Raw genomic sequence first — 13,300 nt, forward strand, 5'->3', positions numbered from 1 at the left:
TCCCAGGTCCTTGGAGTTATTTTTTGCCACAAACCAAAACAACAGAAGTGGCGAGAACATGAATGACAGATCTCCTCGTCTCTGCCGCAAATTTTCGTCTCCTCCTCCGTTATCCATCCAGTCCCGCACCTCTTCCCCTGTCCGAGCCCGAAAGCTTTCCCTTCACTCTCCCATCACTGCCAGGGTAGGAGGCCTTGACCTGACATCTCTGTCCAACTCAAACTTCAACCACAACAGCTCCCAGTCTGCTGCCAGTAGCCCCACTTCTGCTCAGACCCCAACCCCAACAGCTACCTCTCCTCCTTCCTCTTCTAAGTCCCCTCCTCCCGACAACTGCAAGCCATCACAGGATCAAGCTCCTCTGACTTCCTCCTCGCCTGACCAGAGTCCTATCCCAGCAGCTGACAGGGAGGAGGTTCCCAGAATCGATCCTTTCTGTGGAAAACTGAGGCGGAGCATTCGGAGAAGTATGTCAAAGTTTCCTTAAACACAGTCTTCTCAAAACATTCAAATGTCCCTATACAGTATATCAACACTGCTAGCAAAGTTCTCAGAGTGTAAATATTTTAACAAAATGAGCCACCTGTATTTTCAATCAGTTTGTGCCTTATTTGGTCAGTATTATATAGCTATTAGCTTGGTTTATGCTCCCTTGATTTTTCAAGTTTTGCCACATGGCAAACACAAACCTCAAAACAGTGCATAATTCTGACTTTTAAGTAAAAGAACACATGGTTTTCTCTTACAGATACAAATGTTTAAAATGTGTCATGAATTTGTATTTAGCCCCCTTTACGTTGATACACCTAAACTAAACAATGTGCTGCCAACTGTTGTGGCAGCACATTATTTCTATTATACATTATTTGTATTATACAAATTTAAAATATGTTTTAAATTTGTATATTTTCTAATTAGTAGAGTTATCATGTATATAGCCTTATCTCAGTATAAATCCAGCTGTTTTGTTAGCTGTTTTGTTAGAGAACACTGGAGAAGAAACAGCTTCATAAAAACCAAGGAACACAACAGACAGGTCAGAGAAGAACTTAATTTCAACCCAGTTTAGGTTATAAAACAATATCCCCAGGTTTTGAACATATCATGGTGTCATGGCAACTTATTCAATGCATCATTTGAAAATGAAGAGTGTATGGTACAACTGCAAGTGGCTGTTAACTTAAACCGACAGGCCAGGGAAGGAGAGCATTTATCGGAGAATCAGCCAAGGGGCCGATGATATCTATGGAGGAGCTGCAGAGATTCACAGCTGAACAACCACATTTAACTTAGCTGTACAGCTTCTCTGGGGTGTGTTATGTGCTGGTTCATATACTAATCAGAGCAGACGAAGAAGGAAATAACTGATAAAATGATAAAGAAACCTTTCATCAGATTATCAATGCTGTTTTCGTATTTTCACTAAGAGATAAATTACCCACAGTGTTTAAATAATAGATATCTCCTTATGTCTTAAAAACAAGCATTATTAGTGTGTTTCTTTTACTGCTAATAATGTGACCCATCATTTTATTTATCTCCTGTGTGATGTCCTGTCAATGAGCCAAGCTCTGACATTATTGAACAGCAAAACTTTGCACACACACAGAATGAATTCATACAATTTCTTAAAATACAGGTCCTTCTCAAAATATTAGCATATTGTGATAAAGTTCATTATTTTCCATAATGTCATGATGAAAATTTAACATTCATATATTTTAGATTCATTGCACACTAACTGAAATATTCCAGGTCTTTTATTGTCTTAATATGGATGATTTTGGCATACAGCTCATGAAAACCCAAAATTCCTATCTCACAAAATTAGCATATTTCATCCGACCAATAAAAGAAAAGTGTTTTTAATACAAAAAACGTCAACCTTCAAATAATCATGTACAGTTATGCACTCAATACTTGGTCGGGAATCCTTTGGCAGAAATGACTGCTTCAATGTGGCGTGGCATGGAGGCAATCAGCCTGTGGCACTGCTGAGGTCTTATGGAGGCCCAGGATGCTTCGATAGCGGCCTTTAGCTCATCCAGAGTGTTGGGTCTTGAGTCTCTCAACGTTCTCTTCACAATATCCCACAGATTCTCTATGGGGTTCAGGTCAGGAGAGTTGGCAGGCCAATTGAGCACAGTGATACCATGGTCAGTAAACCATTTACCAGTGGTTTTGGCACTGTGAGCAGGTGCCAGGTCGTGCTGAAAAATGAAATCTTCATCTCCATAAAGCTTTTCAGCAGATGGAAGCATGAAGTGCTCCAAAATCTCCTGATAGCTAGCTGCATTGACCCTGCCCTTGATAAAACACAGTGGACCAACACCAGCAGCTGACACGGCACCCCAGACCATCACTGACTGTAGGTACTTGACACTGGACTTCTGGCATTTTGGCATTTCCTTCTCCCCAGTCTTCCTCCAGACTCTGGCACCTTGATTTCCGAATGACATGCAGAATTTGCTTTCATCCGGAAAAATACTTTGGACCACTGAGCAACAGTCCAGTACTGCTTCTCTGTAGCCCAGGTCAGGCGCTTCTGCCGCTGTTTCTGGTTCAAAAGTGGCTTGACCTGGGGAATGCGGCACCTGTAGCCAATTTCCTGCACACGCCTGTGCACGGTGGCTCTGGATGTTTCTACTCCAGACTCAGTCCACTGCTTCCGCAGGTCCCCCAAGGTCTGGAATCGGCCCTTCTCCACAATCTTCCTCAGGGTCCGGTCACCTCTTCTCGTTGTGCAGCGTTTTCTGCCACACTTTTTCCTTCCCACAGACTTCCCACTGAGGTGCCTTGATACAGCACTCTGGGAACAGCCTATTTGTTCAGAAATTTCTTTCTGTGTCTTACCCTCTTGCTTGAGGGTGTCAATAGTGGCCTTCTGGACAGCAGTCAGGTCGGCAGTCTTACCCATGATTGGGGTTTTGAGTGATGAACCAGGCTGGGAGTTTTAAAGGCCTCAGGAATCTTTTGCAGGTGTTTAGAGTTAACTCGTTGATTCAGATGATTAGGTTCATAGCTCGTTTAGAGACCCTTTTAATGATATGCTAATTTTGTGAGATAGGAATTTTGGGTTTTCATGAGCTGTATGCCAAAATCATCCGTATTAAGACAATAAAAGACCTGAAATATTTCAGTTAGTGTGCAATGAATCTAAAATATATGAATGTTAAATTTTCATCATGACATTATGGAAAATAATTAACTTTATCACAATATGCTAATATTTTGAGAAGGACCTGTACAAGAATTTATTAACAAAAATAAGTCAACTCAAAGTCAAACATATTTCAATCAACAAACTCTTTACTATGCTAAAACAATCCAACTTAACTACCAAGCAGAATGAAAGAATAATGAAGACTAATGGGCTACGTACAATATAAACAAGTTGATTAAAGATGGTTGAAAACCATGATCAAAAGAGTGATGCAATATTGCCACACAATGCTATTTATGTTTGAGAAACAAGGATTATCTTGAAGAATCTGGAAATGAACTTAAGTTAGTCTTGGAACTAACTTAGGCAATAATTGGTATACCTTCAAACAACCATTCACAATGCAAGATCAGATAAAACATTATTTTTATTAAATAACATTTTAAAGAATGATTTGCCGAATAAAACCAACCTTCTGGATGACGAATTCTCAACTGTGTTTAATTAGCTGCCTTTATTTATTAAAGTATTATTTAAAGAAACATTATTAAGGAAATATTAAAATAATATTTAAGGAAATATTATTTTGAATATGAACCAAACCTTCCTGGATAAATGGGTCTAAATGGTGCTTAATTAGCCAGCAAGTTTAGTAAAATAATATTTAGGGAAATATTTTTTCCTAGACTGGAAACTAACAACCTTTCTGGGTAAATGTTCTTCAGCTGACTCAACTTAGCTGTTAGCAGTTGGAGCTAACAAAAGATGCATATAGTGGTTACCAGAATTAAACGCATACCTTTAAACTGCCACTAAAACTAGCACTTACTGTAGCCGAGTTTCTCAACACAAACAAAAACAAATGTCATTAAATAACATTTAGATTATTTACCTCTAAACTAATCTTCTCTGCCCAAACACTACCTCTTACGTGAACTGTGCTGACGAAGTTGAGTAAAGCATCCATGGTGAACAAAGGGTTAACTTGCAGCTAACCTCCGTATCTGTGGGAAAGGGCTTTAGCTGGCCCGGCTGAACTGTGACAAAGGCACGTTCGGCTCCTTGAGTGGCAGCGATGCGGCGGGGTAGCTCTCGCTACCTGGACGTGCACACAGGAAGGCGTGCGATGCGGTCTTGGCCTCCTTTTCCAGGCCAGGGGCGAAATTCGCTTCGATTAGGGCTGCTTCTGGAGGCCTCAGAAGTCAAGTCAAGCTTGTCTCTTTACACCCTTTATAGGAATGAATGCCGGATACTCAAACAGCAAATCATTACTTAACTTTGTTGCATGTGATTGTAGTCACTCTGGATCCAGTTTGAAGAGTTATGTCTGTTTGCCAGCAAAAAGACATCAATGCGCATGTCTCTTCCAGTTCCGCTGGGGACCTGCGTTTTATTCAAACAGTGACGTCACGGGAAGTCCGCTGTTACTCCCTTCTTGTTCTTGTTCCTGGCTGTGGTGGAAGTAGGTTAATGCGATTTATTCTGAAAGTTCCAGAAAAGTTCTTACTGGCCTGTAATGTTGTAACCCTTGGCTGGGGTCCCAACAATTTTAAGCCCTATCACACAGAGATCCATTATCTCTTAACCACAAAATGGGAAAGACAATAGAATGTGCTATTTAAGTAAGGCAGATGTTCTTCATAAGGGAATTGCAACAAGTACTCTTTTACTCTTCAGAAATACTAATAAAAACATTTATGAGTTTCATCTTTCACTATCTTGACATACTGTATACTTGTGGTTCTGTTCCTGTCCTGGTCAGTGTCTCTTTTTGTGCACAACCAAAGGTTATATGCATGTTTTCTTTTGAAGACGTTAACTACATTCGCAGCAGATCTTTACAAAGTGGGTCAAAGCCCAAACCAATTTTTGCAAAAAAACAAATAACTAATAATATATGGTGTGTTTATAAAATGATTTCTTCATGATCCCACAAAAATGTTGTCTTGTCCTGTATACCAGGAGCACTAATGGTCACAATCATGACCAATTCTGTAATATTTGTTCTCTTTCTCCTGTTCTGAAAATGCTGTCCAGCCGTATTGGAATCTGCTTCTTTGGAAAAAATCATCCCAGAGTCTCCACAGAGCAGTGAAGCGGGAGACATGTCTCCATGTCGCTCTCCGTCCACACCACGCCATCTCCGCTATAGACAGCCTGGGGGTAAGTCCGTGGGTGGGCTGGTGTGCTTTATTGCATATGGTTACTCCATAGTGCCAGGTGGGCAATGCTGTGCCTGCTGACAGGTTACTGATAAATAGAGTGAACTAAAGATCGTTGACCCTAGAGCCTGACATCTTTGGCACATCATCATAACAAAAATCTCAAACCCAAATGGTGGCATTAATTGATAAACTAAGTCTCTAAAATTATTTTTGTATGGTTTTATATGCATTAAGCCCAAACAGATTACACAAAGGACATTGATAGAGTTTAATTAGTTAACTGGATTGCTAGGGACTAAATCGGCATTGTTGACATAAAGATGAACTTGATTTCTGTTTTCAATTTCAAGATTTAAATTGGACGTCATTTTAACACTGTGAAATGTTGATCTTTTAATCTAGGGATCAAATACCTGTTTTTTTGCCATTGTGCTTTTCTCTTTTCATATAAAACCTTCCATAACGTTTTACATAAATAAATTTACAGTCAACAAACTGAATTATACTTATATTACTTATACTTTTATGGAAGGGGTTCTTTTTACGTTTAAAAAAAATACATTTAACTCAGCAAAACTGTATTTACATTCCTTGTAAAACCCTTTTTTAAAGGTTCTTTGAGACGACATTTGTTGCAAACCCTCCCAGGCAAAAACATTGGTACATTCTTTTCTAGATAAACAGTTTAAATCGGGTTAAGTTCCAATATTTTATTTTAGAAATAAGCAAAAACACATCCTTTTCAGTTTTTCATCATGCAATTATTAAACACATTATTCGTCATTAGGATATAAATAAGTTGACAGAAAAATTGACAAATTTTGCTCACTATAACAAAAGAATGATCTCAGCGGACATCATTTAAGACATACAGTGCCTTGCGAAAGTATTCGGCCCCCTTGAACTTTTCAACCTTTTGTCACATTTCAGGCTTCAAACATAAAAATATAAAATTTAAAGTTTTTGTGAAGAATCAACAACAAGTGGGACACAATCGTGAAGTGGAATAAAATTTATTGGATGTGTCAAACGTTTTTAACAAATACAAAACTGAAAAGTGGGGCTTGCAATATTATTCGGCCCCTTTACTTTCAGTGCAGCAAACTCACTCCAGAAGTTCAGTGAGGATCTCTGAATGATCCAATGTTGTCCCAAATGACTGATGATGATAAATAGAATCCACCTGTGTGTAATCAAGTCTCCGTATAAATGCACCTGCTCTGTGATAGTCTCAGGGTTCTGTTCAAAGCACAGAGAGCATCATGAAGACCAAGGAACACACCAGGCAGGTCCGAGATACTGTTGTGGAGAAGTTTAAAGACGGATTTGGATACAAAAAGATTTCCCAAGCTTTAAACATCCCAAGGAGCACTGTGCAAGCAATCATATTGAAATGGAAGGAGTATCAGACTACTGCAAATCTACCAAGACCCGGCCGTCCCTCTAAACTTTCATCTCGAACAAGGAGAAGACTGATCAGAGATGCAGCCAAGAGGCCCATGATCACTCTGGATGATCTGCAGAGATCTACAGCTGAGGTGGGAGAGTCTGTCCATTGGACAACAATCAGTCGTACACTGCACAAATCTGGCCTTTATGGAAGAGTGGAAGGAAGAAAGCCATTTCTCAAAGATATACATAAAAAGTCTCGTTTAAAGTTTGCCACAAGCCACCTGGGAGACACACCAAACATGTGGAAGAAGGTGCTCTGGTCAGATGAAACCAAAATCAAACTGTTTGGCCAAAATGCAAAACGATATGTTTGCCGTAAAAGCAACACAGCTCATCACCCTGAACACACCATCCCCACTGTCAAACATGGTGGTGGCAGCATCATGGTTTGGGCCTGCTTTTCATCAGCAGGGAAAGGGAAGATGGTCCAAATTGATGGGAAAATGGATGGGGCCAAATACAGGACCATTCTGGAAGAAAACTTGTTGGAGTCTGCAAGAGACCTGAGACTGGGACGGAGATTTATTTTCCAACAAGACAATGATCCAAAACATAAAGCCAAATCTACAATGGAATGGTTCACAAATAAATGTATCCAGGTGTTGGAATGGCCAAGTCAAAGTCCAGACCTGAATCCAATCGAGAATCTGTGGAAAGAGCTGAAGACTGCTGTTCACGTACGCTCTCCATCCAACCTCACTGAGCTTGAGCTGTTTTGCAAGGAAGAATGGGCAAGAATTTCAGTCTCTCGATGTGCAAAACTGATAGAGACAAACCCCAAGCGACTTGCAGCTGTAATTGCAGCCATGGGTGGCGCTACAAAGTATTAACACAAGGGGGCCAAATAATATTGCACGCCTCACTTTTCAGTTTTTTATTTGTTAAAAACGTTTGACACATCCAATAAATGTCATTCCACTTTACGATTGTGTCCCACTTGTTGTTGATTCTTCACAAAAAATTAGAATTTTATATCTTTATGTTTGAAGCCTGAAATGTGGCAAGAGGTTGAAAAGTTCAAGGGGGCCGAATACTTTCGCAAGGCACTGTAAGTAAAGTTATGCCTCATAATGTCAAGTGATTCATTTGGAGGGATTGGTAATGCTGATGTGCTGTGATAAGAGACCATTTAATGCGCCTCTTTCTATTGGATTGCAACAGCAGAAAAAAGCAACAGCATTGTTGCGGCTGATGATAATTATGTGTCTGTGTCTACAGTTCAGTCTGGGGAGAATTCACGCTGCTCAGTCTCTCCTGCCTCAGCTTTTGCTATTGCAACTGCAGCAGCTGGACATGGTACCCCACCAGGTAAACACACCAAATGCACACAGAGTACAGAAACCTACTTTGGAGCTTTGAACTAAATGATTTATTTCATAACCATTAATAAAATGAGAAAACTAAAGAAAGACTTCTGTCTCATACAAGTTTTTATTTGTTTCTTGTGTCAGGATAAAAAAGGTAATTCGTGTTTTAATAAACAAATTTCATTTAACATTAATATTTATTCAAAATGCTCAAAATAAATGAACAGCGTTACTTTTGTTTTTATACTGTATCCATTAGTACTAGTTTTATGGTTCTAAGTACAATATATTGTGGAAAAAATACAATATTCATTCATTCATTCATTCATTCATTCATCTTCTCTACCGCTTATTCCATAGTGGGTCACGGGGGAGCTGGTGCCTATTTCCAGCAATCTATGGGCGAGAGGCAGGGTACATCCTGGACAGGTCGCCAATCCATCATAGGGCAAAAGTACAATATATTATGGAAAAATATGTGAAATTCTTAAAATTTGTTGCTAAACCATTCAAAACACTGTCTACGAAAAGGTTTTAAAGAGCTTTTGGAGGAAAACAGAAAAATAAATTTTGTATAGATATTTAAACTGCTTACTTATGCTTATTTATAAAATTATAAAGGAACTCTGTTAGATATTACATGTGAAAACTGTTATTGTTTATGAAAAACCTACAGTGATCTCCACAGTTATTGGCATGCCTTGCATATGTATGTAAAAACCTTTAAAATAAATGTAGTGCACTAGCATATTCTCTAACTAAAAATCTTTGATAGTGTAATCTTTTATTGAGTTACTTTATTCAGTCGAGAAAAAAAAATAACATTATTAACTAATATTAAACATCTCCTGGTGTTTCAAAGAGTCCATAAAGCCATGATCTCTAGTAAGTTTTGGAGGTGCTTCAGAAGAGAAACAGTCTCAAAGCATGCCAAAAACCTGCACTATACTCACTATACTGTAGTGAGCATGAAAGGCTATTACACATATTCATCCTTTGTTTATTGCCAAACCCAGTTTGATGGTGTTTTTGGCTGGAGAACGTAATCTTAGTATCATCTGACCTAAGCACAGAATTCAATTTTAAGTCTGTTTCAGAGTTTAGCAAACTCTTAATGTTTATGTTTCTGATGGTAAAAATAGAATATAAAAAATATTTGTTCCTGGCATCAATCTTACTTTATTGGTGAGTTTAGCTGATTTTTTTTTTTTTTTTTTACTTCTCTTAGCATTCTTCTCTCTGTGTGTGGGGGCAATTTCTTTTAAGTTATTGCTCTGACAAGGGATAGGGGAAAGGTAAAGCGAGTAGCTAATTTCTTGTAGCGATTTTCTTGACTTAAATTAACACACATCTACCTTTCTTGAATAGCAAGTTCTCTTGTGTTTCCCATTTTGAAGAGTGGCTAAGAAATGACCCTCTTGGTTGAACCGTTTTCATACCCCAGGGAGACAGGAAATCTAGACTGATATAAGATTCCACCCGTTTAATAATGTGGAAGCTCTGTTGTTGGATTTACTCTGACATAAAATAAACACTATAAATCAACATCATTGGTCTGAGAAGTTACTCATTGCCATCTGCACCAAAGCACCTTTGTGTGGCTACTTCTACAGATAGCTATCGTTAACCAAGACAAGTCAGCAGCTGTATTTTCTAAAACAATTACTCAGTATTTTTGTGTTTCTCCGATCACAGAACAGCTATTCACTTCACTTAGGGCTCTATTAGCCTAAGCCAGTCAAAACATTAAGATCTGTGGATGATTTGCACCTCAGTTAGATGACTAATCTGTTAAAATACTGCTGATATGAAACCCTTATATATGAGAACTTTTTTTGTTTGTATTCACTCTCCCTCACAGTGTTTACTAACTCTGAGAGGACCTGTGATAAAGAGTTCATCATCCGCAGAGCTGCAACCAACAGAGTCCTCAATGTGCTGCGTCACTGGGTCTCCAAACACTCACAGGTTTGCTTCCACCCACTGCTGTGTGCAGGTCTGACTGTTCCTGCTGGTGTTAATGTATTTATGTGGTCTAATTAAAGCAGGTGACTGATGGGTTCTTTTGCTGCTCCACTGCTCTCAGCTGAAAAAATGTAAACAGCTCACTTGCACACAGACACACACAGAATATTGTTTTTGTTTAAGCTGGACAGCCCGCTCTGCCGACCAACTCCTCTGCTAAACGGCCGTTGTTTAATGAATTTAACATGAAGGTAATTGCCTGACTGTGCACAGAGGTCGTTCCAGGCGAACTGCATTGATCGGTTTTTCTGTATGTTTCTTCAATAATGCAAAATACTGCAATGACAGCACCGCTTTAGTCAGCTTATTAACACACAGGCGAGCCTAGAAACACACATACACTCATATTCATTTATCTTTTAGTGGCTAAAGAACAAGAAGAGCTTGTTAAAACTGACATTTGAGCAAGAGCTGAGGTGGGAGGTAAATGGGAATATGCAGGAGAAGAAGGTGTAAAGACTGTTAGGAATGAGAATTTGGGATGGTTGGAAATGCTCTTACATCTGTAACTGCTCATCCTGGGAAACTACTCTGTGGGCAAAGTGGAAAAGCTACAGTAATTTTATTTAGATGTTTTGATTATGAGGATGCTCAGCCTAGGTGTCTGTTTGTCTTTGTGCTTAGGACTTTGAGATGAATGGGGAGCTGAAAATGTCAGTGATTTATCTCTTGGAGGAAGTGCTGAGAGATCCTGACCTCCTGCCTCAGGAGAGAAAAGCTACTGCCAACATATTAAGGTACGAGACAAACACAAAGCAGCAGCAAGTGCATAAAAAAACACATTTTATCAAACAAAATCCATTTTGATAAACATCTTTTTTTTGTTCTGTTTGTTTTTGTTTTTCTCCCAGTGCCCTTTCTCAAGATGAGCTGGAGGATGTCCAGTTGAGGATAGAGGACATTTTACAGATGGTGAGTTAACTAGGGCCTTTTATGAAAAAATAAATAATTTTTACCATTTTATCTGTACCTTGCAATAATTGTAGGCATACTGAGAATTTATCAACTCTTCTTCCAAAATCCGTCCTCATAAACTGCAGTCTAACTTAATGATGTGCCATTTAATTTTTATTTATGGCTTCGTGACACTTTCCATATATATTATTAATAATGCTTCCAAATACTGTATCAAATAAATTAAAAACAATTGTATACCACAAGTTTCCACTGCAAAAGTGTTTATATACTTCATACTTCAAATATTTCACGATTTGTCAAAGAAAAACCACAAAATTGTATGTATTTGATTGGAATTTCATGAACAAGCATGTTTTTTCAGAACTTTTTTCAAACTTCTGAAAAGTTTGACATGCATTTGTAATCAGCTCACTATACCCTAAAATAAAATCCACTCCAACGCTTTGCTTTCTGAAACGTTCTAATTAATTATTCGAGTCCACCTGTGTGTAATTTTATCTCAGTGTAAATACAGCTGTTCTGTGAAGGCCTTGGAGGTATTTTTGAGAGAACAGTAAACAAACAGGATCATAAAGACCAAGGAACACAGCAGACAGGTCAGAGATAAAGTTGTGACAAAGTTTAAAGGAAGGTTAGACTACCTTCTCACCTGAGATATCTACAGCTCAGGTGGGGAAATCTGTTGATAAGATGACTATTAGTTGTGGACTAAACTAATCTCACCCTTATGGAAGAGCAGCTTGAAAAATGCTGTTGTTGAAAGAAAGCCATAAGAAGTCCCATTTAAAGTTTGCCACATGCCAAGTAGGAGGCACATCACCCTGAACACACCTTCACCACAGTGAAACATGGTGATGTCAGCATCATGCTGTGGGGATTATTTTCTTTAGCAGGGCATAGAAGCTGGTCAGAGGTCATGGGATGGTGAATGGAAGTAAATATAGAGCAATCCTGAAAGAAAACTGTTCAAGGTTGCGGCTCAGTCAAAGTCAAGACCAAAATCTAATTGAGAATCAGTGGCAAGTTGTGAAAATTTATGTTTACAAACAGTCTCCACAAAATCTGACTGACCTTGAGCTAATTTGAATAGAATAACCAGCAAAAGATTTAGTCTTTAGATGTGAAAAGCTTGTAGAGACATTTAATTGCCATAAAAGATGGTTTGTATAAAGTATAGACTCAGGGTGGCTTAACACAAATTCACACCACTGTAACGTCTGACAACCGTCTAGTCTTGGTCAGTCCTCATTGTCCTGTCCTCCGGGCAGAAGGGGTAAGGACACCCTCTCCTGACACTTAGCTGTCATTAGTTATATCCATCACAGCTGCTCCCTCTATTAGACATTTATATCTTGTTATTGATGCTTGTTTATGAGTCTGTTCTTCATGTGTGTTTTAAGGCGGACTGTCCAAAGGCTGAGTGTTTCGAGTCTCTCTCAGCGATGGAGCTGGCTGAGCAGATCACTCTGCTGGATCACATCGTATTCAGGAGCATTCCCTATGAGTCAGTCCTTTCATAACACTCTTTAACTCTGTTGTCAGTATAATGCAAACAAAAATTAGATAGCCACTGAGAAAACCCTGAAAAAACATGATTGACAACATTAAGATTATCAAACTCTTTTGTATTTTTTAAGACAGAAAATTAACTTTTATTCATGCTCTTTCAAGTCTTTCAAGGTTTATCTTTGGACTTTGGCTGCTTTTTTTCACTTCTTTGCTTTCCATGCCTTGTAGTCTGCACTTAGAAACTGAGTGGTCAGCTGGAGGATGAAAAAAGTGTCGAGGTGAAAGAAAAACTGTCTACATCAGATAAAGTGCAAAAAGATCATAATTTTTTTTTTTCATTTATTTTTCACCAAGCCGTCTGTTATAAGTAGAAAAAAATATGAGTTTATCCCTTGAGTGTTGAAGCATTTCCATTCCTATATTAGGGTTCATATGTCAAAGTTATGTGGTTTAACATTCCACTGTACATGAAAAAATAGGAGACAGACCCCAGAGGAAAACATCTGCAAAACCCCCAGAACAGACAGGAATCCCAATGCTATACATTAAAAACTTGATCTGAGTTTTGACAGACTTTGTATGTGTCTTCCCTCTGTCAGAGAGTTCCTGGGCCAGGGCTGGATGAAGATCGATAAGACTGAAAGGACTCCCTACATCATGAAAACAAGTCAACACTTTAATGATGTAACTCTTGTCTAACTGCAAATGTATCTTATTTATCTTTAGTGCCCACTATCTCTTTGAAAATCTCCAAAATTTCC

The 13,300-nt window shown here is 38.7% G+C and overlaps 1 protein-coding gene across 3 annotated transcripts in view; it reads left to right on the plus strand.

Annotated features, from left to right (window-relative positions):
* Positions 1-13,300, plus strand: part of rasgrf2b (Ras protein-specific guanine nucleotide-releasing factor 2b) — a 115,580-nt gene that overhangs the window by 95,047 nt on the left and 7,233 nt on the right. For all 3 annotated transcript variants that reach the window (XM_047381156.1, XM_047381157.1, XM_047381158.1), the window contains 8 exons: positions 7-467; positions 5,201-5,326; positions 7,999-8,088; positions 9,949-10,055; positions 10,737-10,849; positions 10,964-11,024; positions 12,431-12,534; positions 13,139-13,223. In XM_047381156.1, coding sequence (XP_047237112.1) covers positions 7-467; positions 5,201-5,326; positions 7,999-8,088; positions 9,949-10,055; positions 10,737-10,849; positions 10,964-11,024; positions 12,431-12,534; positions 13,139-13,223 — 1,147 coding nt within the window. The remainder of the gene's footprint in view (positions 1-6; positions 468-5,200; positions 5,327-7,998; positions 8,089-9,948; positions 10,056-10,736; positions 10,850-10,963; positions 11,025-12,430; positions 12,535-13,138; positions 13,224-13,300) is intronic.

Source organism: Girardinichthys multiradiatus, chromosome 12 (genome assembly GCF_021462225.1).
Source record: "Girardinichthys multiradiatus isolate DD_20200921_A chromosome 12, DD_fGirMul_XY1, whole genome shotgun sequence".
In the NCBI taxonomy this organism is placed as follows: Eukaryota; Metazoa; Chordata; class Actinopteri; order Cyprinodontiformes; family Goodeidae; genus Girardinichthys; species Girardinichthys multiradiatus.